This window comes from Epargyreus clarus, unplaced genomic scaffold (genome assembly GCF_041222505.1).
Source record: "Epargyreus clarus isolate Ecla_fem2 unplaced genomic scaffold, WU_Ecla_fem_2.2 ptg000002l, whole genome shotgun sequence".
Taxonomy (NCBI): Eukaryota; Metazoa; Arthropoda; class Insecta; order Lepidoptera; family Hesperiidae; genus Epargyreus; species Epargyreus clarus.
The window spans coordinates 5,386,480-5,412,811 of NW_027332210.1; the positions used below are offsets into that span (position 1 = coordinate 5,386,480).

The 26,332-nt window shown below is 40.8% G+C and overlaps 5 protein-coding genes across 5 annotated transcripts; 3 read left to right on the forward strand and 2 right to left on the reverse strand.

The window, feature by feature from the left end:
- The first annotated feature begins 157 nt into the window (after positions 1-157).
- LOC140746597 (uncharacterized) lies at positions 158-2,031 on the forward strand. The gene is made up of 4 exons (XM_073078724.1): positions 158-344; positions 773-884; positions 1,336-1,440; positions 1,577-2,031. Exons 1-4 carry the CDS (start codon positions 247-249, stop codon positions 1,949-1,951), a joined length of 690 nt encoding a protein of 229 aa, XP_072934825.1. The 5' UTR covers positions 158-246; the 3' UTR covers positions 1,952-2,031.
- Positions 1,907-3,583, reverse strand: LOC140746593 (glycerate kinase). The gene has a single exon (XM_073078721.1). The coding sequence runs from the start codon at positions 3,425-3,427 to the stop codon at positions 1,991-1,993; it is 1,437 nt and encodes a 478-aa protein (XP_072934822.1). The 5' UTR covers positions 3,428-3,583; the 3' UTR covers positions 1,907-1,990.
- A 269-nt stretch (positions 3,584-3,852) lies between these two features.
- Positions 3,853-6,416, forward strand: Tert (telomerase reverse transcriptase). Its single transcript, XM_073078727.1, has one exon. It carries the CDS (start codon positions 4,185-4,187, stop codon positions 6,327-6,329), a length of 2,145 nt encoding a protein of 714 aa, XP_072934828.1. The 5' UTR covers positions 3,853-4,184; the 3' UTR covers positions 6,330-6,416.
- Positions 6,374-21,969, reverse strand: Tsf2 (transferrin 2). Its single transcript, XM_073078733.1, has 16 exons — positions 21,802-21,969; positions 20,935-21,134; positions 20,092-20,214; positions 19,544-19,705; positions 19,099-19,232; positions 18,577-18,743; positions 17,948-18,092; positions 17,370-17,582; positions 16,664-16,769; positions 16,320-16,502; positions 15,048-15,218; positions 9,438-9,607; positions 8,829-8,972; positions 7,971-8,158; positions 7,442-7,601; positions 6,374-7,114 (listed from the first exon to the last, which is right to left on the reverse strand). The coding sequence occupies exons 1-16, from the start codon at positions 21,842-21,844 to the stop codon at positions 6,844-6,846; spliced, it is 2,580 nt and encodes an 859-aa protein (XP_072934834.1). The 5' UTR covers positions 21,845-21,969; the 3' UTR covers positions 6,374-6,843.
- Positions 21,970-22,366: 397 nt separating this feature from the next.
- On the forward strand, positions 22,367-25,763 carry LOC140746614 (uncharacterized). Its single transcript, XM_073078739.1, has 3 exons — positions 22,367-22,527; positions 23,894-24,036; positions 24,339-25,763. Exons 2-3 carry the CDS (start codon positions 23,909-23,911, stop codon positions 25,498-25,500), a joined length of 1,290 nt encoding a protein of 429 aa, XP_072934840.1. The 5' UTR covers positions 22,367-22,527; positions 23,894-23,908; the 3' UTR covers positions 25,501-25,763.
- The last annotated feature ends 569 nt before the right edge of the window (positions 25,764-26,332 follow it).

Below are 26,332 nucleotides of genomic sequence, written 5' to 3' on the forward strand. Positions count from 1 at the left end.
TGAATAAATGAACACAATAAATGAATGATTTATATATTTATAACACTTAGATATTCTTAAATAATTATAGTCCGACAAAACTTTTCTGTTCATGTCATATTTGATACAGACTGTCGTACAGTATGTAGTCTGTGTCTGTGAACTTTTTTTTTTATTCATGTCAAATAAAAGTCAAAACAACGTGGTAAAATACAAAACGGAATGAGAATTTATTTTAAAATAAATAGCGTATAATTATAAGCAATAATGGCTGAAGCAAAGATCGCATTTTTATATAAAGCAGCATCAAGTCTGCCCGGTGTAAATATCAATAAAACGCAAGAAATATTGAAAAGCTATTACACGTATGATTATATTTTTATTTTTGATTTGTGAAATAAATAATTTCATGTATCTAAAGATGGATTTAAACCTTCCATGAACCATGAACCTTTTAGGCAGTATTCAGTCTTGCAAATAAAGTAAATTAAAAAATTACCATCACGAAAGTTATATTTTATAGTTAACACTACATGTATTTAATCTACCTATGTATGTATTGTATTCACAGTTTCTTGGGAAAAAATACAATTTGTATATAATGTGTATTATAGTTTGACATTGAAGTTGTTGCTAGCAGGTGTAGTCATACAATTTGCTATAGCGACGCGATTCATTTCTATATTCAGAGAGGACTAGCAGTTTTACGCGGACTATACTGCAGTAAAGTGATTTTATTTGTGCACCAAAATGATATTTACATCTGTATGTTCATAAGTTCTATCTTTAACAGCATGCGATGCAAGGAGGTATCAAAAGGATATGGTTTACCGCAAAAACATTTTTCGGAGCAAGTTCGATGTTCACACTGCTGTTTGGAGTGGAGAAAAGGGTCTGAGATTAATGTAAGATTTAGTATATTGATACCTTAATTCGCAAATCAGCCAATTCCACTTTTTGTCAAAATGATTTTTTTATATATTTTGATTTCATTCAACGCCATTTACTATCACAGTAAATAAAAAAACATTTTGACAAAAAGTGGAGTTGGCTGATTTGCGAATTAAGATATCAAGACATAATAATATTTATTTAGAGAATGTTTTGGGAACATTTAATTGTTGTGTGTCACATTTCTCAGTAACTCAGAATATATGATTAGGAATGACCGATTTGACATTGTCTGATTCAATTTTACTAAGATTTCTATCATAATATAATATATAATGTAGCATTCAATTTAATCATCTCACTTTGCACTTTGCATTTGTAATCAAATTATTCGTATATTTTTATGCTCTTCATACTGTTGTACTATTTTTTTAGTATTATAACAGATATTTACTTATTTTTTAGGTGAGATCAATTAAAATTAGTAAGAGGCAAAGAAAAAGGATAAAGTCACAAAAGAAATTAAGAACCCAAGCTAGCAAAGAACTCTTGTTACACAGCAAAGAATTAGTGAGTATTATGGTGAAACCAATTTTCAAGTAAAGATTTGACCACTTGAATTCTTTCTTTAAATCACCTACTTGTTATTTACTTCTTTGAATTTTATTTTAAAATATTCTAATTCAAATTTTTCATCTATTAACAGGAACAAATTTGTGCATTCTGTAAACACAGCACAAAAACAATAATCGCAAAACCTAACAAACATATTATAGTTAAACCGGAGCAAGAAAGAACAGAAGTAAAAGCTTCAACTAAGAAAGTCAATGAGAAAGAGTATAAAAGAAATAAAGGGACATGCAATGTATACAGCAATACTATACAAGTATTTTCTTTGAACAATAAGAAGAACATTTTGAAAAGCTCAGTAAAAGAAGAACCCAAAATTATAAATAATAATAAAAAGAAAAAGGACAAATTTGCAGGACTTTGCCAAAAAGCTGTATTGGCAACTGCAAAATTAAAACAAGAAAAGGATAAGCAAAATAAACTTAATTTATTCTTGAAACCTTCTTCATAATTATAACAATTTGTATAGTAAATAATAAATATTGTAGTTTTAATTCTCATGCCTTATAATTATTAAATGTATATCCATCACATTAGTGTTTGTATGTCCTGTTATCACATGTAATTCGCCATTTTTGAAGCTCTTATAGAAATTGTATGAATCATTATTGTTCAAATATGTGTCTACATCCAGATTTTCTTTATCTGCATCAGCTATTAAATCTTTATAGCCAATAGCACCAGCCGCATCAGTAGGTCCATCGATACCATCTGTACCAGCACTCAATAAATATATTTCAAACTTTTTGAAATCATCCTTAATGTTATGCAATAATTTCGAAAATTCTAGAGCTAATTGTTGATTTCTGCCACCTTTCCCTGTGCCCTTAACTTCAACAGTAATTTCTCCTCCAAGAATCAAACATAAATTATTAGTGTTCATTGAAATATTGTCTAAAACAGTACTATGTATTCCTGTTATCTTCAGGTTATCTACTCCATTTTTCAATCCATCTAAATTTATGTTGCCTTGCAAAAATTTACAAAAATGCTTTGTCATTTCAACATATTTCTCAGCTACATCCTTTACATTACCAGTTATAGAATTTGAAAGAATAATTGGTTCATATTCGAGACTTTTTGATTCACTAAAAGCTGCTTCAGTGCTTAGTTTATTAGATCCTATCAAAAAATTATATACATTATCTTTAGGAAATCTTTTGTAATAATCAGGAGGGTTGGTCAGTAAAAATTCTATAGGCTTTGTTATAGGCACTTCATACTTTTTTATAATGGTCATTGCTTCCATTGAATCATCTTCATCTTCTGTTGTTGGTCCACTAGCTATTAAATGTAAAGGATCCCCAACAATATCAGACAATATTAGAGAAACAACTTGGGCTGGATAAGCTTTAATAGCCAACTGTCCCCCTTTTAGATCTGATAATCTTTTCCTCACTGTGTTAAGCTCTTTTATATCAGCTCCTGAATTTGCTAATCTTTTAATTAAGTCTGTTTTTTCCTGTAAAGTTATAGGTGCTTTTGGCAAAGATAATAATGCAGAGCCACCGCCTGATATCAGAACTAAAAGTAAGTCATCAATTTTCAGTGATGTTACAAGTTCCTTTATTTTGCTAGCTGTACCAACAGCGCTATTGTCAGGCAAGTTATTTTTGGCGCCTTCGTAAAACTTTATGTTTTTGTTTGTTAATTTAGATACAACACTACCAACAGGAATACTAATAATTCCAGATTTAATTTTAGAACCTAGTATTTTATCTACTTCTATTGCCATGTTTTGTACAGCTTTACCAGTACCGACAACATAAACATTTTTCTTTATTAAATTAAATTGTTTCCCAGCTACAGTCAGTTGTTGGCTTACTTCACAATATTTTAAGTATTTTCTTACAAAATTTTCAGGTAATACAGCATGAACACTACTTTTAAATATTTGTAGAAGATCAAATACTAATGATTTGGACATTTTTTAATGGATAAAATATTATGAATGATAAAATTGATAACAGAACTTGCTCTGTAGGTTAGACGGGATAAACACGAAATAGAAGAATGACATGAATAAAATGATAAGATATGATTGTTTATACAACGGAGACAATACGTGTTAATATTGAATTGAGTAAAAAGTGATAATAGTGGTAAAAATATTATTTTATTAAGCTATTATGCAATATAATAAAGAGATATCAATTACGCGTACCAATTATTTACGAAAATTTAAGACACTATTACAAGATACTTGTAACAAATAATTATAATAATTATTTTCATTTTAGTATATTATGTATAAAAACATGTATAATTTGTATTTTTATTTAAATAATCTTATATATGTACTTTACAATATATGCATTAAAAAATCAAAATCTGTCAGTGTCAAATAACGCGGGAAATTTAAATATGGCGAAGAACCTAACCCAAAGTATTTATGAATATTATAATAAACGGTAAATATTTTAATAAATGAATCTTGTCCTAATAACAAAAGTGATTGATTAATAACTTTGTTAGCTATAATAATATAGGTTAATCTAGATACGAGAAATGTGATTCCTAACTTTTAAAAAATCGTTACAAGAACATGTCTCGACAGGTCCCCGCGTCTTTAAAATCAATATCATATTTTAGAAACTTTCATTTTACTGCTAAGTACGAGAGCGATTTGAGGAAAATAAGATTAATATTCATCCAACACCAATATTTTATATTTATTAGCCCAAATGGAAAACCCCATTTGCTTTTCACGTTATTTTACAAATAAACAGAATGTGCGATCAATTGGAAATGTGTTAAATTTAAAGTTCCTAAAGAAAACAAACAGGGAAGAGTTTCTACTTCATATTTTAGAAGACAAAATATTAGTGGATGAAGTGCCAAGTGAGTTTTCAGATATATTATTTGCAATAAAAATGAATATAAGAAAAAATAGTAAACAGGACTTTAAAAACTATTTTAATAAACCGAATGAAATGTGCAAAATACATATGAATATGGTGCCAGTGAATAAAGAAGAAATTTTTATAGGATGTTGGAAAGCTTTATATGAGACTATACCTAACAAACTGTTTGGAAACCGGAATAATATTAAATTATTTAAAGAATTGGTAGAAGTTGTGGTCCTAAGTATGAAGAACCAACACATATTTCTACCTAAGTTTATACATAAGTGGGATGTCAAAATATATCCATGGAACGTGCTACCACCATCAACAGTAAATCAGGTTTTAACTAAAACAATATTTTGGATATTGAAGAATGTCCTCATGGCTATAATATGCCTGAACTTTTTTGTTACAAGCTGCAAAATAGATGTTAATGAGAATAAACTACATTTCTTCTGGAAAAACCAGTGGCAAAGTTTTTATGATAAAAGTATTTCAAATATGATCACTTCCAAAATGATTAGCAGATATGAGCCGAAATGCTTGGGCAAAAAAATAAAAATTACATATTCTCTTCAGGAAAGACTTCACTTAAAATTTGCCAAGAGAGAAATACCAAAATTGCATTTAGTCTTAAAACCAAATAAAAATTATAGACCTATTGTGAGGTACAAGAATGATGTTATGACTTCTGCAGAAAAATACAAAATAAAGGAAAGGTTGAATTTTTTGAAACTTTTGAATGGCAAACCACAAAAAAAGATAGAAACGAAATTTGCTTTGCTTCATTCTGTTTGGATGAATCTAAATCAACCAAAACTTTATTTTGTGAAGACTGATCTGAGCAATGCATTTGGATCAATAAATAGAGAAAAGCTTATGAAGATTCTAGCTGAAAGAAACATGGAATTCCAAAAAACTCAGCAACCTCTTCATTTAAAGAAGAAATATGCACAGATTTACAGAGAAATTACAATGGAACTGCGGAAACCATTGCTAGTTAGAGCAGGCTCAACAGTTTATGAATGGAAAGAAGGATTGGTGCAAGGGTATAAGTACTCCCCGGCTCTCTCAGAGTTGTATTACACTCGTATGGATGAGATTTATTTTACAGACCATTTAAAGATGAATGATTCTGAGCTAAAATTATTTGTTAGAGCAGTTGATGATTATCTTTATATAACAGATTCTCTCGAAGATGCTGAATCATTTTTATCTGCCCTGTCAAATTATAGGAATGTTAACTCTGAGAAAACTGTAGCAAATTTTCAACACTCAATGGCAAAATGTAGTAATGAAATTACTTTTTTAGGATACACTTATAATACGAAATCTCTGGAAGTATGCAGAGCCAGCTACATATATACAGGGCAAATGTGTTATAAAATTACATTTTCTAGTGCAATATCTGATATCAATAAATTTCTTGAAAATAGAATTGGTCAGTCTGGAATTCATATTAATTCTCATTTGTTTAACTTTAAATATAATAATGAAGAGCTTATTTGGCAGCATATTTTTTTGACTTTATGTCTGTCTGCTAACAAATTCTGTACTATTTTAAGTATACTGTGTAATAAAAACGAAATGCAAAAATACTTGGAGCTTTATAAGAAAAGGGTAACTGTGAAACTTTGTAATACTATGATTGAAACATTAAGGAAGAGTAGGGGAAAAGATATTTTGTTTGTGTACTGTATCAATCATTTTCGATACCTATCATTTAAGGCATTGAGTTTATGTGCAAAGACTACGCCAAAATGTCATGGGCTAGTCCCATTAATAAACATAGAATTATGTAGAACAAATTGTATTTTTGGTAAATTTCGAGATCATGCAAGCAGGATTGATAAACATGGAAAGAGCCTTATACCAGCTATAAAAGAAGTTTGTCGGAGAATGGATCTTAGAAAAATCATGAAGCAGTTTGAAGTATTACCAGAAGGATTTGCATGTTACAACCATGAAACATTATTTGCATAGTATTTTTAAGGAAATGAGGAAAATGTATATAATAAAACAATAACTTGTAATATGTATTTTATTTCCAGTGTACTGTATAATAATATCAGTCATGAGATTCATAAGAAAATATAAATGTTTTAAAACAATAAAATAGACAACCATAGATTCTTAAAGCTATTAAGAGTAAAAGATACTGAAAAAATAACTGAATAATGTGGAATATAAAAATATACACATCAAATGAAATTCAATAACTTATAAAACCTTATAAACTTGTAAAGGAAGTCAATTAATTATACAGTAAGTAAAAAATATTTAAGTATAAAAAAGGCACTTTTAATGGACGGTATTTGTTATTACTTATACTTAACCTAAATAAGAGCTGCTCCTAAATGGAATGAGGTTATTTTTTAAATTACATGGACAAAATGTGAATGATTTACATTTTATTCAATTTATGCCTTAATATGTTTATGCAACTTTTAAAATATGATTTTGTCCAAATAATTAAAAAGTTGCCATTACAATCATACTATCTAACTAGAGCTACTAAAAATAGAGCTAACGCGATCACGAATCCAACAACAACGTTTTTGTTCGCATGTGAAAGGAAGTCAGGATCGGACGCTATGTAGTACGATGCTTGTGGCGCGTCACACGACACTATCCGGGCGGCCCTGGGCAGCGCTTTCCCGGCGATTATTTCTGCGGAGCGCATATCGTGTGACAAGGGCTTTAGACGGACCGCGTCGTCGCTGAATATCAGATCGGAGTACGGAGGCTGCGAGTAGAACATGCTGAAGCTGTGGAACAGATTTGTGTTAAATGTACTCATTTATTTGGTACGGATAAACTTGTTGATAGAAATTTCTTGAAAGGTAGGTACTAAGAATAAATTGTAATGTCTTTTAATTCTCTTATAAAGTTTTCTAACTAAGATACAGTAGGGAAAACATAACTGCTCTAAGTCCGAGAAGGTAAGGTGTGTTATGTGTGAATACATTCCAAAGAAAAATCTTACATTTTTATATAAATAATAAAAATATAGACTTGGCACTATTATCATAAACATTTACTCATCATTGACGAGATGATATTTTTTATTTCACTCTTAATACTCTATACATTACCTAAATTCATCAGAAGTGGTTGATCCGTAAAACTGCTGAGCGTAAACCATGAGGTTGGAGTATGTGTCCAGTTCTGTGTGATTAGGTCTGCCCATGAGCACAGAGCCTGGCACTTTGCCAAGATTACAAGTTTTGTATTCGTGCATCTTTGCTCGGGTCCCTGAAAGAATAAAATATATTATAGGACAGTTAAATTTATTCAATAGATCGAAGAAAAAATAATCTTATAATAAGTCGAATGTGTAAACTAAAGGTCACAAATAGAAATGTAGCACCTGGGCAGGAGGTCGTATGTGTATTAAGCTGCGTCATAATACAAAGTCAATTTGTTTGTGTGCGTGCGTGCGTGTGTGTGCGTGTTCGATCTGCCTCGCGTCACATTACATCTGGTATTGTGTTTTTGCGCGTCACACAACAACGTTTAGTGTGTGTACGTGTTCGATGTGCCTTGCGTCACATAACATCTGGTGTTGTGTTTCCCCGCGTCAAGTTGTTTGTATGTGTGTGTTCGCTAGTGTGCCGGTCTCACCGTCCGGGCAGAGCAGCTGCAGGTCGTCGGGCAGCAGGTCGCGCGCCCACCACTCGCGGCGGCGGCCGGCGGAGGCGGCGGCGGGCGTGGTGTGCCGCGCGAACGCCACGTCGCCGCCGCCCTCCACCATGCAGCGTAGCGCGCCCAGCGGCCCGTAGTAGTCCTCGCTCGCGTCGCGCCGGCAACGCCTGGCGTGACAACAGCGTTATTGCTAACACGTTATAGTCCGCGTAAAACTGCTAGTTCGCTCGGAATACAGAAATTAATCGCGTCGCCATAGTATATTGTATGACTACACCTGCTCGAGACAACTATAGAGAGGACAAGCAATTTGGCGCGAACTATACTATCATCGCCGGACACATATAGAATAGGACTTTGTCATGTTGCCTATCAGAATATGGGGTGTTAAGGTCTGTTGGGGATTGTTTGATTTCACTATCCTTTGGAAATATTAAAGAAAACTGAACATAATGTGCTCACGATGTTCCCCATATTATCAAAACCAATAACAAAATTTTTTTGGCTTTAATAAAATCTAAATACATAATTATAATGATTTACGTCTGTTTCTTATTGAAAATATTAATGTACCCTATAATCAATATGCATAAAAAAAATATAAAATTGCAGATTATATTCTTTGCGTGGACATTTTTTTGCGAAGTACAAAATAAAAGACATGCCCAAATTAGTTCATTATTATAATATTTTAAAATTTTAAAATAATTCACCAGAAATGCATAAATATGTAATCTAAATATTAAATCGATCCTTCGAGCCGGATTGATCTTGAAACATCGTTTATGAAATAGGGCCAACTCCCAAACATAACAACAAAGCTAATAACCAGCTCACCTGAATGAAGAACCATGGCAGAGATGGCACAAGTTGTCGTGCGGCACGGTGCCAGAGTCCACGTATTCCGTGCTGAGAGCGCCCGGAGCGCACGACTTCGTGAAGTACTGCGCCGCGGCGTGTGCACCGTCGCAACCGTACGGGCTAGAAATGATAGATAACATAATTATCTATCTATTATCTTTTTTATTTGAACAATTTTAATTTTAAAGAATCATTTACTTACAGTATTTTTATTTATACTTCACAAAATTGACGCGTCTGACTGTTTCGATTTTACAGTTTTTTTGGTTTTTTTTTTACTTTGCATCATATGTTAGAAAAAAATCTTTCACTTACAAAGCTAAATGGGAAATTGTATCTTTTTATTATTGTTACACTATATTAACTTAAAATTAAGTAAATCAATAAATTCGTTGTATATCGCCTTGATCCAGAAAAGGATCAAGGCGATATATAACCTATGATCATATGTGAAGCTATAAAGATGTTATGAAGCTTGATAACAAATCATAAAAAGATTTTTAGATATAATGTTTCATAGATAAACCAACAAAGCTAAACAATACTATCTAGTTCCACTTAAAAGTTGTCTGTTAAAACACTCACCGAATCCACCCATTAGATATGAGGTACGCTAATGGGAAGACCCAACCAGCCGCCTTCCCGATGCCCGTATGACACGTGTTCTTGCCACGTAGGTATGTCAAATCCGTGTCCTTATCTTGTTCCTTAGCTATCGCTACCGCGTAGTACCAGTTGTCGCCACTAGTATACACCTAAAGCAGGGATCGAAGATTAATTTTATGTGGTTCTTGGATGTTTTAAATGTGTTAATTGAGAGTCCAAAATTTATAGGCGATGACTCTCCCACTTTAAGGATAATGTGGTTTAGTTTTCGAGTTTGATTCAGCCGAAGGTATGATTTAAATGTAATTGACGACGAAAATAAATACCATCCAAAAAAGGCATTAAACTTAGAATTATATAATTTAAGATTTTGAGAGGGGCTTGCGCGCGTGTGACGGGTCTATGCGGCGGGCATACAATGAACTCGCACGTGTTGGACGCGCCTTGGGCAGTACGAAGGCAGTTGCCCACTTCGAGCATGCGCCAGTCTTAGCAAACGCCCGTATTTAGTTTTTCACGCAGACGGGAATCTAATCCTGGATCCCTCACCTCCTGCATGAAGGGCACGAGGCGGTGGCGGTAGGCGGCGTGCAGCATGTCCGCGGCGTCGAGCAGCGCGAAGTCGCAGCTGCCCTCCGCCACGGCGCGCTCGCAGTGCCGCGTGCTGTGCCCGCGCCGCACACGACGGCGTCAGGAACATCCCCCGGACACACGTACCTCCTGCATGAAGGGCACGAGGCGGTGGCGGTAGGCGGCGTGCAGCATGTCCGCGGCGTCGAGCAGCGCGAAGTCGCAGCTGCCCTCCGCCACGGCGCGCTCGCAGTGCCGCGTGCTGTGCCCGCGCCGCACACGACGGCGTCAGGAACATCCCCCGGACACACGTACCTCCTGCATGAAGGGCACGAGGCGGTGGCGGTAGGCGGCGTGCAGCATGTCCGCGGCGTCGAGCAGCGCGAAGTCGCAGCTGCCCTCCGCCACGGCGCGCTCGCAGTGCCGCGTGCTGTGCCCGCGCCGCACACGACGGCGTCAGGAACATCCCCCGGACACACGTACCTCCTGCATGAAGGGCACGAGGCGGTGGCGGTAGGCGGCGTGCAGCATGTCCGCGGCGTCGAGCAGCGCGAAGTCGCAGCTGCCCTCCGCCACGGCGCGCTCGCAGTGCCGCGTGCTGTGCCCGCGCCGCACACGACGGCGTCAGGAACATCCCCCGGACACACGTACCTCCTGCATGAAGGGCACGAGGCGGTGGCGGTAGGCGGCGTGCAGCATGTCCGCGGCGTCGAGCAGCGCGAAGTCGCAGCTGCCCTCCGCCACGGCGCGCTCGCAGTGCCGCGTGCTGTGCCCGCGCCGCACACGACGGCGTCAGGAACATCCCCCGGACACACGTACCTCCTGCATGAAGGGCACGAGGCGGTGGCGGTAGGCGGCGTGCAGCATGTCCGCGGCGTCGAGCAGCGCGAAGTCGCAGCTGCCCTCCGCCACGGCGCGCTCGCAGTGCCGCGTGCTGTGCCCGCGCCGCACACGACGGCGTCAGGAACATCCCCCGGACACACGTACCTCCTGCATGAAGGGCACGAGGCGGTGGCGGTAGGCGGCGTGCAGCATGTCCGCGGCGTCGAGCAGCGCGAAGTCGCAGCTGCCCTCCGCCACGGCGCGCTCGCAGTGCCGCGTGCTGTGCCCGCGCCGCACACGACGGCGTCAGGAACATCCCCCGGACACACGTACCTCCTGCATGAAGGGCACGAGGCGGTGGCGGTAGGCGGCGTGCAGCATGTCCGCGGCGTCGAGCAGCGCGAAGTCGCAGCTGCCCTCCGCCACGGCGCGCTCGCAGTGCCGCGTGCTGTGCCCGCGCCGCACACGACGGCGTCAGGAACATCCCCCGGACACACGTACCTCCTGCATGAAGGGCACGAGGCGGTGGCGGTAGGCGGCGTGCAGCATGTCCGCGGCGTCGAGCAGCGCGAAGTCGCAGCTGCCCTCCGCCACGGCGCGCTCGCAGTGCCGCGTGCTGTGCCCGCGCCGCACACGACGGCGTCAGGAACATCCCCCGGACACACGTACCTCCTGCATGAAGGGCACGAGGCGGTGGCGGTAGGCGGCGTGCAGCATGTCCGCGGCGTCGAGCAGCGCGAAGTCGCAGCTGCCCTCCGCCACGGCGCGCTCGCAGTGCCGCGTGCTGTGCCCGCGCCGCACACGACGGCGTCAGGAACATCCCCCGGACACACGTACCTCCTGCATGAAGGGCACGAGGCGGTGGCGGTAGGCGGCGTGCAGCATGTCCGCGGCGTCGAGCAGCGCGAAGTCGCAGCTGCCCTCCGCCACGGCGCGCTCGCAGTGCCGCGTGCTGTGCCCGCGCCGCACACGACGGCGTCAGGAACATCCCCCGGACACACGTACCTCCTGCATGAAGGGCACGAGGCGGTGGCGGTAGGCGGCGTGCAGCATGTCCGCGGCGTCGAGCAGCGCGAAGTCGCAGCTGCCCTCCGCCACGGCGCGCTCGCAGTGCCGCGTGCTGTGCCCGCGCCGCACACGACGGCGTCAGGAACATCCCCCGGACACACGTACCTCCTGCATGAAGGGCACGAGGCGGTGGCGGTAGGCGGCGTGCAGCATGTCCGCGGCGTCGAGCAGCGCGAAGTCGCAGCTGCCCTCCGCCACGGCGCGCTCGCAGTGCCGCGTGCTGTGCCCGCGCCGCACACGACGGCGTCAGGAACATCCCCCGGACACACGTACCTCCTGCATGAAGGGCACGAGGCGGTGGCGGTAGGCGGCGTGCAGCATGTCCGCGGCGTCGAGCAGCGCGAAGTCGCAGCTGCCCTCCGCCACGGCGCGCTCGCAGTGCCGCGTGCTGTGCCCGCGCCGCACACGACGGCGTCAGGAACATCCCCCGGACACACGTACCTCCTGCATGAAGGGCACGAGGCGGTGGCGGTAGGCGGCGTGCAGCATGTCCGCGGCGTCGAGCAGCGCGAAGTCGCAGCTGCCCTCCGCCACGGCGCGCTCGCAGTGCCGCGTGCTGTGCCCGCGCCGCACACGACGGCGTCAGGAACATCCCCCGGACACACGTACCTCCTGCATGAAGGGCACGAGGCGGTGGCGGTAGGCGGCGTGCAGCATGTCCGCGGCGTCGAGCAGCGCGAAGTCGCAGCTGCCCTCCGCCACGGCGCGCTCGCAGTGCCGCGTGCTGTGCCCGCGCCGCACACGACGGCGTCAGGAACATCCCCCGGACACACGTACCTCCTGCATGAAGGGCACGAGGCGGTGGCGGTAGGCGGCGTGCAGCATGTCCGCGGCGTCGAGCAGCGCGAAGTCGCAGCTGCCCTCCGCCACGGCGCGCTCGCAGTGCCGCGTGCTGTGCCCGCGCCGCACACGACGGCGTCAGGAACATCCCCCGGACACACGTACCTCCTGCATGAAGGGCACGAGGCGGTGGCGGTAGGCGGCGTGCAGCATGTCCGCGGCGTCGAGCAGCGCGAAGTCGCAGCTGCCCTCCGCCACGGCGCGCTCGCAGTGCCGCGTGCTGTGCCCGCGCCGCACACGACGGCGTCAGGAACATCCCCCGGACACACGTACCTCCTGCATGAAGGGCACGAGGCGGTGGCGGTAGGCGGCGTGCAGCATGTCCGCGGCGTCGAGCAGCGCGAAGTCGCAGCTGCCCTCCGCCACGGCGCGCTCGCAGTGCCGCGTGCTGTGCCCGCGCCGCACACGACGGCGTCAGGAACATCCCCCGGACACACGTACCTCCTGCATGAAGGGCACGAGGCGGTGGCGGTAGGCGGCGTGCAGCATGTCCGCGGCGTCGAGCAGCGCGAAGTCGCAGCTGCCCTCCGCCACGGCGCGCTCGCAGTGCCGCGTGCTGTGCCCGCGCCGCACACGACGGCGTCAGGAACATCCCCCGGACACACGTACCTCCTGCATGAAGGGCACGAGGCGGTGGCGGTAGGCGGCGTGCAGCATGTCCGCGGCGTCGAGCAGCGCGAAGTCGCAGCTGCCCTCCGCCACGGCGCGCTCGCAGTGCCGCGTGCTGTGCCCGCGCCGCACACGACGGCGTCAGGAACATCCCCCGGACACACGTACCTCCTGCATGAAGGGCACGAGGCGGTGGCGGTAGGCGGCGTGCAGCATGTCCGCGGCGTCGAGCAGCGCGAAGTCGCAGCTGCCCTCCGCCACGGCGCGCTCGCAGTGCCGCGTGCTGTGCCCGCGCCGCACACGACGGCGTCAGGAACATCCCCCGGACACACGTACCTCCTGCATGAAGGGCACGAGGCGGTGGCGGTAGGCGGCGTGCAGCATGTCCGCGGCGTCGAGCAGCGCGAAGTCGCAGCTGCCCTCCGCCACGGCGCGCTCGCAGTGCCGCGTGCTGTGCCCGCGCCGCACACGACGGCGTCAGGAACATCCCCCGGACACACGTACCTCCTGCATGAAGGGCACGAGGCGGTGGCGGTAGGCGGCGTGCAGCATGTCCGCGGCGTCGAGCAGCGCGAAGTCGCAGCTGCCCTCCGCCACGGCGCGCTCGCAGTGCCGCGTGCTGTGCCCGCGCCGCACACGACGGCGTCAGGAACATCCCCCGGACACACGTACCTCCTGCATGAAGGGCACGAGGCGGTGGCGGTAGGCGGCGTGCAGCATGTCCGCGGCGTCGAGCAGCGCGAAGTCGCAGCTGCCCTCCGCCACGGCGCGCTCGCAGTGCCGCGTGCTGTGCCCGCGCCGCACACGACGGCGTCAGGAACATCCCCCGGACACACGTACCTCCTGCATGAAGGGCACGAGGCGGTGGCGGTAGGCGGCGTGCAGCATGTCCGCGGCGTCGAGCAGCGCGAAGTCGCAGCTGCCCTCCGCCACGGCGCGCTCGCAGTGCCGCGTGCTGTGCCCGCGCCGCACACGACGGCGTCAGGAACATCCCCCGGACACACGTACCTCCTGCATGAAGGGCACGAGGCGGTGGCGGTAGGCGGCGTGCAGCATGTCCGCGGCGTCGAGCAGCGCGAAGTCGCAGCTGCCCTCCGCCACGGCGCGCTCGCAGTGCCGCGTGCTGTGCCCGCGCCGCACACGACGGCGTCAGGAACATCCCCCGGACACACGTACCTCCTGCATGAAGGGCACGAGGCGGTGGCGGTAGGCGGCGTGCAGCATGTCCGCGGCGTCGAGCAGCGCGAAGTCGCAGCTGCCCTCCGCCACGGCGCGCTCGCAGTGCCGCGTGCTGTGCCCGCGCCGCACACGACGGCGTCAGGAACATCCCCCGGACACACGTACCTCCTGCATGAAGGGCACGAGGCGGTGGCGGTAGGCGGCGTGCAGCATGTCCGCGGCGTCGAGCAGCGCGAAGTCGCAGCTGCCCTCCGCCACGGCGCGCTCGCAGTGCCGCGTGCTGTGCCCGCGCCGCACACGACGGCGTCAGGAACATCCCCCGGACACACGTACCTCCTGCATGAAGGGCACGAGGCGGTGGCGGTAGGCGGCGTGCAGCATGTCCGCGGCGTCGAGCAGCGCGAAGTCGCAGCTGCCCTCCGCCACGGCGCGCTCGCAGTGCCGCGTGCTGTGCCCGCGCCGCACACGACGGCGTCAGGAACATCCCCCGGACACACGTACCTCCTGCATGAAGGGCACGAGGCGGTGGCGGTAGGCGGCGTGCAGCATGTCCGCGGCGTCGAGCAGCGCGAAGTCGCAGCTGCCCTCCGCCACGGCGCGCTCGCAGTGCCGCGTGCTGTGCCCGCGCCAGCACACCAGCGACGGCGTTAGGAACGCCGCTTTCAACGCCACCTAAAGACAATCGATAACACGATAAGAGGTCCACGTTATGAACGTGCTAATCATTTACTACTTACTATGCATGCACTGTTAAATACACAATAATCGACACACACACACACCCGCACACACAGTCTACCACATATGCAAACATACCCATCATACACCCACTCATGCACTCGCACACTTACATGTACACGTACACACATATATGTACTACTACACGCGTCTACTTGCATTCGCACATTTTTTTTTTATAGTATAGGAGTAGCAGACGAGCATGCAGTCCACCTGATGGTAAGTGGCTACTGGCGCCCATAGGCATCTGTAATCAACCCCAGATAGGATTAGATATTCCTACCTGAGGTCGGTCACAGATGCGCCGCTATCCTTGAGGACTAAGCTGAAACGCCTCGGAAAAGTATGTCTCCCTTACCACACCCTTCAAAACGGAACACAGCAGCGCCTAACACTATTGTTATTAGGCAGAAATAGGTGTGGCGGTGATGCCGCCGGAGTCGAACCATAAAGAGTTCTACCAACCATAAATTATTGTTTAGTCTTCCGCGGGAGGGCACTAGTGACCTGTAACTCAGGTATTTTTTACCTACAATAGGCACCAGTCTCTCACTACGTAAGGTTAAAATATTCATATGTTGTAACCATGCAATTTAACATAAGACCTTTGTGTGAGAGAAATAAACTATTTTCATTTCATTTCATTTTCATGTCACTGACATAAATGGAAGACGTCATGCGTATTCTACTACAATAGCAATGGCAAACGCTGCTGGAGTTGGAAGCTTCCATTAAAAAAACAACCTTCAACATGCTAACAATTTTGTTTCTATTTTTTTATTACTCTTTGACAAAGGGAGATCTCCTGCCAGGCTAGGCGATCATGTCCGGGAAGCGGTAGTCCGCCAATAGTCTCTGTTATTTAAGCAAGATGTTAAAAAAACTTTGATAGCGAGATTCAGAATATATGTGGCGCCATCTCTTGACGAGTAACGGGCAGTTGCCACAACTCAAACTTTTCCTTTAGTTTTCTTTTTACTTTTAAACTTAAAAAAGCTGTATCTAATACCTTTAATAAAGACAATGACCACCTACCCTCATCTTAACACACTTGTCCATCTCCGGGTCGCTGGTGACACACAAGACCGCCCGTTTCACTGGACAGTCGCGCACACCGCGCACCGCCTGCTCAGCTTGGTCGCCCACGAACTTGTTGTTGAGAATGTGCTTAGCTGCCTGCCTCTCCTCTGATAGTATCGTGAAGTTTATTGTTGCGTCCTATGGAAATTAACGTATTTATGTCATTAAATTAGTTAGAAAATGAGTTTATATTTACTTCACAAATTAATATGACATATTCGTAATAGTAAAGGGAATTTTATTGGTTATATATTCCTAATATGCTTTTAAATTAGTATTTCTCCTGATGATTTATATACCTGTAGTAACAAATCCGTTGTACCATTCGATCTAAACAAGTGAAAAGGCAATTCGATTGGTTGGCCCAAGGCATCCAGTCTTGGTTTGAAAGTTGGCATTGAATCCCTGAAATAAATAAAATGAACACCTTATATATAAAATTCTCATGTCACAATGTTAGTTACCGTACTCCTGTGAAACGGCTTTATCGATTTTCACCAAATTTTATATACATATTCAGTAGGTCTGAGAATCGGTTACTATATATTTTTCATACCCCTAAGTGATAAGGGTTGTAACCCTTAACAATTTTTTATTTATATGGCAACACAACGTTTGCCGTGTCAGCTAGTTGTATATAAAAATCAGTATGATCTGACACTGCAAAATACATTATAAATATGTAACATATAGGATATAAACTGAAATTTTCATATAAAATATTTACTTTAGTGCATTGACTGAAGTTCTAAGTGATATGTGCACAGATATGCGCACAAAAATGTATGAATAAAAAAAGAACATTACAGTGCGAAAGTGTAAAAAAAATCAGTGTAGGTAAATGATTGCAATAGTACCAGAATACAAATAAAAATGCTTAACTGGTTCATATCTAATAACTATTAGTCGTTAAGCACTATTAGCCATAATATTATGGACATATTATTGTGATTTCACTATCATATATGTAAATTACTAATAGCACACTATATACAGTAAACTTACCTGTTCAAGTCAGTTTCCTCCCTCTCCCTATTATAATTAAACTGATTTTGTCTGAATGCATCATATTGAAAACGTGAGGCCTCTGTGGTCGATGTGGTGAACAAGTTGCCATAACCATCCCTGGCTTGGTAACCTATGGTGCGGTTAGAAATCCTGTTTGAAGGGTTCGGATCGCCATATAGTTCCACTGCTTTCATCACAAGGTTTTGATATCTGTGAAAAGTAACATATTTTATTATTATAAATATAACGAGATGTTAATCTATAATTGAATAATCACGTAAATTACTATAACTTTCTTTTTCAATAAAATTTAAATAAATAAACCCAGAGAAAAAGTATGATAAATATTCATTAATTTTTTTTTTGTTATAACAAAATCTTTGGTGAGGAACTGCCAACTGTCTTCATATAAAATATCTGTTTCCCATAACATAACTAAATATGATGTTTATACTTTAAAAGGTTTCGGGTTTCATTGTTCAATAATAGTGTGAGATGAAGCTTCCTTTTCACATATGAGTAATACCAAGTGGAAACTTGGTATTACTCATAAATGGAAATTTATTCACGCTTACTTTGTCCTTTGTAGCTGTGTAGCGGCACTGCTGGTAACTATAGCGTCAGCAGGCACCCGACCCCAGTTGCATTGTTCCCATTGAGTCACTGGCATTCGGGACCCATCGCGGCAGATCAACTCGAAGTTGTCTTCTGTTACCCCTCCTGAGAAAATTTAACAGAAATAAGGATATGTAATCAATTTCAATGTATTCACTTGACTTATTGAGTAGGTATTTAATTTTTTTTTGTCTTACGAATGTAAATTTATAAGTGGTCTTGTCAATTAACCTTATCATCATTTGCTTTTCTCTCTATTAAAGACAAACTAACCAAATAGACTGCTAAGTATTGTGACTGATCGTATCATTTGTTCGCCTAAATTTGGTACAGTAAGCATTGTTCCCAAAATCCTTACTGACAAATGAGTAAATCATTATGATTATGACTGAAATTGGAGTCCTGCCTATTGTGACAAAGAAATTTACGATCATTGAGCTATCACTTTCATAAATAGTTTTGATAATATATAATGATAGATGAATAAGATTTGTAATAAAATAGTAGTGTGTACCCGATAAGGAGTCTATTTTCCACTATGAATCATGTATCCATATTTATTTGTAGCTTTTTCCATTAACAAACTCACCTAATATCTTTTGCGAGAGCAGCGCATGTTGGATAGTGCTGTCTCGAACGAACGCGATCTCGCCTGAACCGCCGGCGACCAAACATTTAAGCGCCCCTTCATACCCCGCGTAGGGGTCCGCCAGGGTACATCGTACACCCGCCCCACCGGCACATAGCTTGCATAATCTGGTAACAAAATATAGTTATACTTAATTATAATATGTTATAAAATTACAAAGAGTAAAAATATCTATGATGTAATTTAATGTTACAATTTAGATTTCAGAAAGGCAGGTAGAGATAGATGGAAGAAAAAGGGTGGTTTGACATTTAAATGTACGTATCATGATAGTGTAGTTCTGGGTATGCATCTATGTATGTGTGTGTGCAATTGTGCATATGCTAATATTAAACTGTATTCTTTAGAATATTAACAAGATAAATAGAGTGTTATTGAGAGGAAGTATCGGAAAACAATGGATGGAACAATATCAATTTGTATATTTGTCTTTTACAAGACTTCTTAAGACTATTTACTTACTGATCAGAATTGTCTCCAATAGGGTTGTACATATCCTTCAAGGAGTTTGGTGCGCATGAGTCACTGAAGTATTCTATGGCTGACTTGACATGATTATTGCAGTCAGTTATTTTAAGTCCTCCTTCTCGCATCAACTGGAAAATTTAAGAAAGAGTTAATTGTATCTTTAGGATGGTAATTATACATTATTATTTCAAATATATGTATATTAAAATCCAAGAAAGCAAAAGAACAAAGTAATAGTCACTTTACATGTAAAATTTACTTGTGACCATACTTTTAGATTACTAGGTGTTCGCAAATTGTCTTTTTCGCAAATATTTTTTTCATCATATACTGAAAAACAAAGATGACATTTAATAATTTGTGACAGAGATAAAATGAGCTCAGTAGCCTATGATTTTATTATTATTATAAAAGATTCATATAATAAGTAAAAACTCACAGTATGAATAGGCATGACCCATCCGGCTAGTGATCCTACACCTGGGAAACAAGCTCTAGCCCCACGAAGACCATGCAGCCCCATACCAGGCTGTATCGTTGGTAGGCCTCCTTTGTTCACCACAGCCACTGCGTATTGGTAGGACTCACCACGGCCATACAACTGTGGGAAATGGTGAGTACATAAGTATATATTATGCTTTTTCATTATAAAATATATTATGCTAACAAATTAAGTTATATATAATAATTTATATACAATGTTACTTATCCAAATAACTAATTAAGTTCATTGTATATATAAAATATATTTTAAAATCTTACCTTTGATGGAAAGATAGAAAGGATAAAGATAGGATCAATAAAAGGGCTGATGAGAATGGATTAATGCTGATCTTAATAACTTTAAGGTTCTTAATCTGAACTCTAACATTGTGACAGCCTAATAGTATAAATTCAAGCCTCTCACTATAGAAGTTTAACATTGAAATCCAAGGCATTCATGTGCAAGAAAATATACCTCTTCAATTTCACAACTTATATACTTACCTCTTGTAAGATTGGTACAAGTGAATGATATCTCCCAGCAACATAAACTTCACCTGCGTCAAGGGCAAGTAATGACGCCTCACCCCTGTCCACCCAGTTCATACACTCTTCTGTGTCAAACGCCTGTAATAAATAGTACATTACAATACGAGGACGAAAAATTTTTTTCTGACAAGTGTGAGTTTGCAGGCCGAGCCGCAGGCGAGGACTGCAATCACACGAGTCAGAAAAACATTTTTCGTCCGCGTGTTGTATAAAATTTTATATTACGGGGTCGGAAATGGGGGTTTTGCGCACGCGAAGCGTGCGTAAAACGTCCATTTACGCACGCCGTGATATAAAATATATTATAGTAGTAACTTACTGTTTTTGATTATCACCATATCAAATACTAACATCCAGAATGTAGAATTTCCCATTTTCAATTCTGTAGTCATATGATATCTAGTTGATATAGCAACTGCCAGATACCAGCCAAAACATAAAATTATAGCACTACATATTGAATGATTATGCATTTGTAAAATATTGTTGTAAAATATTATCATAAACATTTTTGTATCAAAAAAATGTTTATGATAATATTTTACAACATGCTATGCACATTTTCATTGCTTCAACATAATTCCTACAGTAGGATTTTGTGAAAACCTTTATGTACAACAACCTACAAACATATTTTTACTTATGCAAACAAGAAAACAAACCTTTATGTAGCAGACTTTTATGCTGAACATTATATAAAATATATAATTACATTGTCTACAGCCTCTCGATGTGTATAGAAAACACAAAGAAAATTTATCTATATAAAAAACATGAAATTACCTGTTACTGACTTACCCTTTTACAATGTATCTCCATGTAGTCCTTTCCAAACAAGCCCTTATCCTGCTCAGCAGTTTTGGCAAACTTCTCACATTTCTCCTGCTCAGGTATGGATGTTGTGCACCAAGTCACAAAGTCTACACCTAACACCTTGTCTTTACCGAGGAAACTATTTGATATACTCTCACTGCCATAGTAGCTTGCTTGGACTGATACTGCAATGTAAAAGATAATATTTTGTTTTATTTGGAAAACAGTGTTACTAAAGAACTAACAATGAAATGGTACATTTTACTAGCTATCAGTGCCTTATACAGGCTACAGGTAATATCAGGCCACAATCATAATTGGCCAATGAAATTAAAACATGACAAAATTTTCTCTATCATTTGAATTATCATTTATATAGGTAGGAAATTTGGTTTTTGCCTATGGATATTTGTCATTATGCCCAAATAGGAATGAGGTCGAACATAAGCCATAAGGTCAGTCAATAAGGGCCAAATTATTATAGAATTTTGGATCATTTTGAAATGCCTTTTGTGTCACTCCTTTATTGCATCCTTCAAACCAGATCACAATAGCAATAGGTGGAGGTGGTGCTAAGGTTCAGAAAGGGTAGTAGTAGCTTCATATAATAATTATAATGTATTTACTATGACTCACTGTAATTAAATCGAAGTTACGAACTATAATAAATTAAGTATTTTACAGATTTCTTAATACATTATTAAAAGTTGCATGATAAGTTATATAAGAAATAGTTGAGCCTTATTTGTTATTATGCTTCCTTAAATATAATACCGGTAAAAGAAAGAATAAAAATGTTTCAAATCATTGCTTATTGTAACTTCGGAAACTTTACTTAACTTTCAAACTTACCTATAAATATCGAAATAAGCATATAGATAAAATGGATCCCCATGATATTTTATTGTATCATCACAAAAATAATCAGTTATAATACATTTATTTATACAAATAATTATAAATTTGACTTGGAGTTTTGGTTGGACACACCCGTAAACAGCGTTTAGTTTTATAAATGTCAAATTGGAACGAGTAAATGTCACATTTCAAACCGTCAAGGATTGTTACGTTAATATACACGATTTCTATGCTGTGCAGCCAAATACCATAAAATTATCAGTTGCAATTATTTATTAATATATTATATGATTTTGTTTTATTTTGTTATAAATACCCTTAACAGATTAGATGAGCGTAACCCAAAATACAGTTATAATTATTATAAGTCATATTACAAGACACTTAGTATTTTTAAACCTATAGTATGAGTTTTCAATCGAGGACTTGATCGGTTAATTAATTTCCTAAACATAAGCGTTATAGCCGTAAATATTATATAACATTTTAATATATACTTCTCACAAGAAGATAGAGCATAAACGAAACTTAGTTTTTGACAAAAGTGCTTACAATGACAAATGCCAAATTTTGTGAAACAGGAACACAAAAGTCACAAAACGTCAATTAAATTGTCAAATATTATCTTGGTTATTTGAGCGTGTTGCGTGTAAAATAAATATTGCACGTGTTGTAGTCGGATGAAAGCGATTTCTAGTAAATTCTGAACGTTTCATAGAAGTAAGTAATCAAAGATACAATAAATTACTCGTTTCCCTTTAAACAATATACGTATCGATTATTGATGAGCGCTTGTAATATTTGTATACTTATTTTTGTGCATCAGGTGTTTTGCGCTGCGAAAAGTATAGCCCAATTTTTGTATTTACATCAAGTCTATGTGAATATTTTAAATTTGGAATATGTTGTTAAAGTCTATACATAAATATTTATGTTGTAGTGTTGTTATCTGTTATTTTGTCACGAATATTAGCTATACATATTCATCTATACTGATATATGAACAATAAATAAACAGGTATTGTTATGATGTTATGACTTTGTAAAGATCAGCGAAATAACCCTTTTATATATATAGATAGATTACAGATTGATATGTCACTAATTATGTTATTGTTGTTTACATTGACCGCATCAACATAAAAGTGGATAATTGAACTAAAAAAGAAAATTATCTACCTATGATTCCTAAAACAGCTAGTCATTTTTTGATTAAAAGATAAAAGAAAGATAATTCAAAATTTGACACACCTTGTGCTATTTTAATCTTTATAAAATAATAAAGTATACAAACTATTGTAAACAAATTATTTACAATTTATAATGATTTTCATTTTACTTTTTTTTTGTTGTGAGCCTTTTTGTATGTATAAAATGAAAAAGATTTTATTCTCTGATTGTTACCAAATATTGATAAAGAGAGGGTGGAAGGGGCAGACTGCCCCGGGCCTCAGACAAGGCCGGGTTGTCAGAACCAAACAATCTATGATATGTGTATCACTCAGCGAAAAGAAAACTGGTCACTGACTCATAGTCAACTAATTCTATGACACATAATTATGTCATTTTGTCATCAAATAACTTTTGGGGGGTAGAGGCATCACATTATTAACGCAAATGCAAGTTCTAGGATGGAAAGGTGTAAAAACCAGTATAGTTTAACCATGAAGGTACAATTGCCACTTATATTTCTAGTGTGAGCAGCTTTTGCATTTCAGTAGTGTGGATGTCGCCTGATTTATATGTCAGCTGACCATCCTAGTTCTCAAGAGTAGCATTTTTCGCCAGAGTCAAGTTATACCTACACATATCCATTGGCAGCAGTAATACCTTTTTCATCAGGTGTATAGTCCGTGCCAAACTGCTAGTCCGCTCTGAAGTTGTTGCGAGCAGGTGTAGTCATACAATTTGCTTTGGTGACGCGATTCATTTCTATATTCAGAGCGGACTAGCAGTTTTACGCGGACTATACTCTACATTTAATTGTAACTTTAATATTATAAAAATAATTACTTACCTATTACTTCTAAGAAAATGTTGATTTATATAAATAGGTGTAATGATTGTACTTACTTGTCATTTACAGAGTTTGTTGCTGAGAATGGTTGTCTTTACATGTGGACATTGTGGAGAGTCTGTTCAGAAGCCGAAGGTCGAAAAGCACTATCTGACTAAATGTAGGAACCGCAACCCTAACTTATCTTGCATGGACTGTTTCAAGGATTTTCTGTGAGTATCTTCAAAATATTATTGATAAGAAAACTATTAGAGAAAACTATTTTTCCTTATCTAAGTGGTATTCAAAATAGAAAATAGTAAGAGTCTGTTGTAACTTTGTTATTTCTAATATTAGGTTTTAACAACTCATCTAAAAAAATACAAATTAAATTAAAAATTTAAATTTGAATTTTGAAAATAAATACTTGTAATTTCTATCTACGTCTTGACAAAAGTTTAAACGAGTAATCACACAATTTTTTGTGATTTTTAATACTTATATCAAAATTAATAATTAAATTATGATTTTTCAGTGGGAAGGACTATGAAGCTCATACAAAATGTATTACTGAAGAAGAACGTTACTCTGGAAAAGGTTTTATGGCAAAGGAGAAGAAAGGCGAAAAGAAACAAAATGCTTGGGTAGAAATGTTGCAATCTGTTCTCGATGAACAAAAGTCTGCTTCCAAAAATGTTCTTAGAATAATAGAAACTATTAGCAAACACAACAATACTCCACGAAAGAAGCCAAAATTTGTGAACTTTGTCAAAAATGTTTGTGGCCACAAGACAAATCCAAAAGACATTGACCAAGCTTGGGATTTAATATCTGTGAAACTTGCTGCTCTGTCGAATTTGAATGCACAAAATAAAAACAAATCTGAAAATGAAAATGGTGACACATCTAAAACTAATGGACATTCTGAGGAAAAAGAATTGAATGGTGATAGTGAACAAAGTGAAGAAAAAGAAGTAAATGGAACTACTGAAGACAATATTTCTCAAGATGTCAAAGATAAGGAAGAAAATTCTGAAAATGGAGTTGAAGTAAATGACGCAGATGGAGAAGAAGCGGCTGTTGATAAAAAGTTGTCCAAAAAACAGCGAAAGGAGGAGAAAAAACGCAAGAAGTATGAGGCGGAACTACAAAGTGCTGTCTTACCACCCGCTGAAGGAGAGGAACAAGAGGTACAAAAGACTAAAAAAGAAAAGAAAAACAAAAATAAGCTTAATGGTGTTAATGACGAGAACCATCCCCCAACGGAAGGTAAAAACAAAAATAAGAAACGCAAGCGTCAAGACACTGTCGGTGCTGCGTCAGATACAAACGAGAGTAGTCAGGATAGTGTTCAAAACCCGCCCTTAAAAACTGAAAAGAAAAAGTTAAAGATTAATGGAGAAGACGCGGAAGCTGAAGAAAGCATTTGCCTCCATGACCAGAATGTCGCCAAAAGCGAGGAAGTCGACATAAATAATGGCAAATTCAACTGGCATGCTGTTATTATGTCTGTTTTGCAGAAGAAAGGCAATGAAGTGCCCTTCAAACGTCTGCAAAAGAAAGTTCTTGCCGAATATATTGAAGCTACAGGGAATGAAGTAGATGATAGAATCGCTGATAAATTTATTAAGAAACTCAAGAGTGCTCCTAATGTAAGGGTAGATAAGAACAGAGTCTTGCTCGTGACAGATGATTAAATATTTAGTTGTTGTAAGCGTTAATATTCTGGGACTGATAAATATTTTAATGTAATTAAGTAACTTAGATATACACGTGTTTTTTGTAATTTCTTTCCAGAAAATGACTCTTACACTGCCTAAGAGAACATGTCTTTTATCTACTTCCTATTGTTTACATTTTATCTACATGTATCTTGATGTTAGCAATAGAAATAACTAATAAACTATGGGCACATCAGTGCTACCTATAATGGATAATAAAAACTCCACAATAATAACAACGATCTTTTATTTTTAAAATTCTTGTTTTAATGTTTTTATAATAAACTACTTGACAATCATTAAAACAAATCTAGGAAAGTTTTTTAATTATAATATTTTCTAGTTGGATTCATAGATTTCTTAAGTTGCAAATATGAATTTTGTTGTCTATAATTCTTGCGTATAACTTACATAACAAATATAGAAGAATAAAAATACTAATAATTTCATACTATCGACGATCAAGTAAGATGTCCATTGCATATATTATGAGATTGGGCACAGGTGTGTTATACAACGGACTAAGAATGGTCCATCTGTCTAAGAACACCTTTCGGGACACAGCTGCTATAAGGCGGACAGTAAATATACGCCGGTCGGGTTCTCGCACTTCGCATTTGAGAATAATGGTCGAAAGGATAGTATATCAAATCCATCGTTAAAGGACTTTAATTAGAACTTAATAAATGCATAAAAATAAATTGTACTGTACAGTTACAGCTGATTTTAGTTACAGTGACCATCACTGTAACTAAAATCCTCCCGATAAGTATGTAATTTATGACTTATGACATATCACGGTACATAC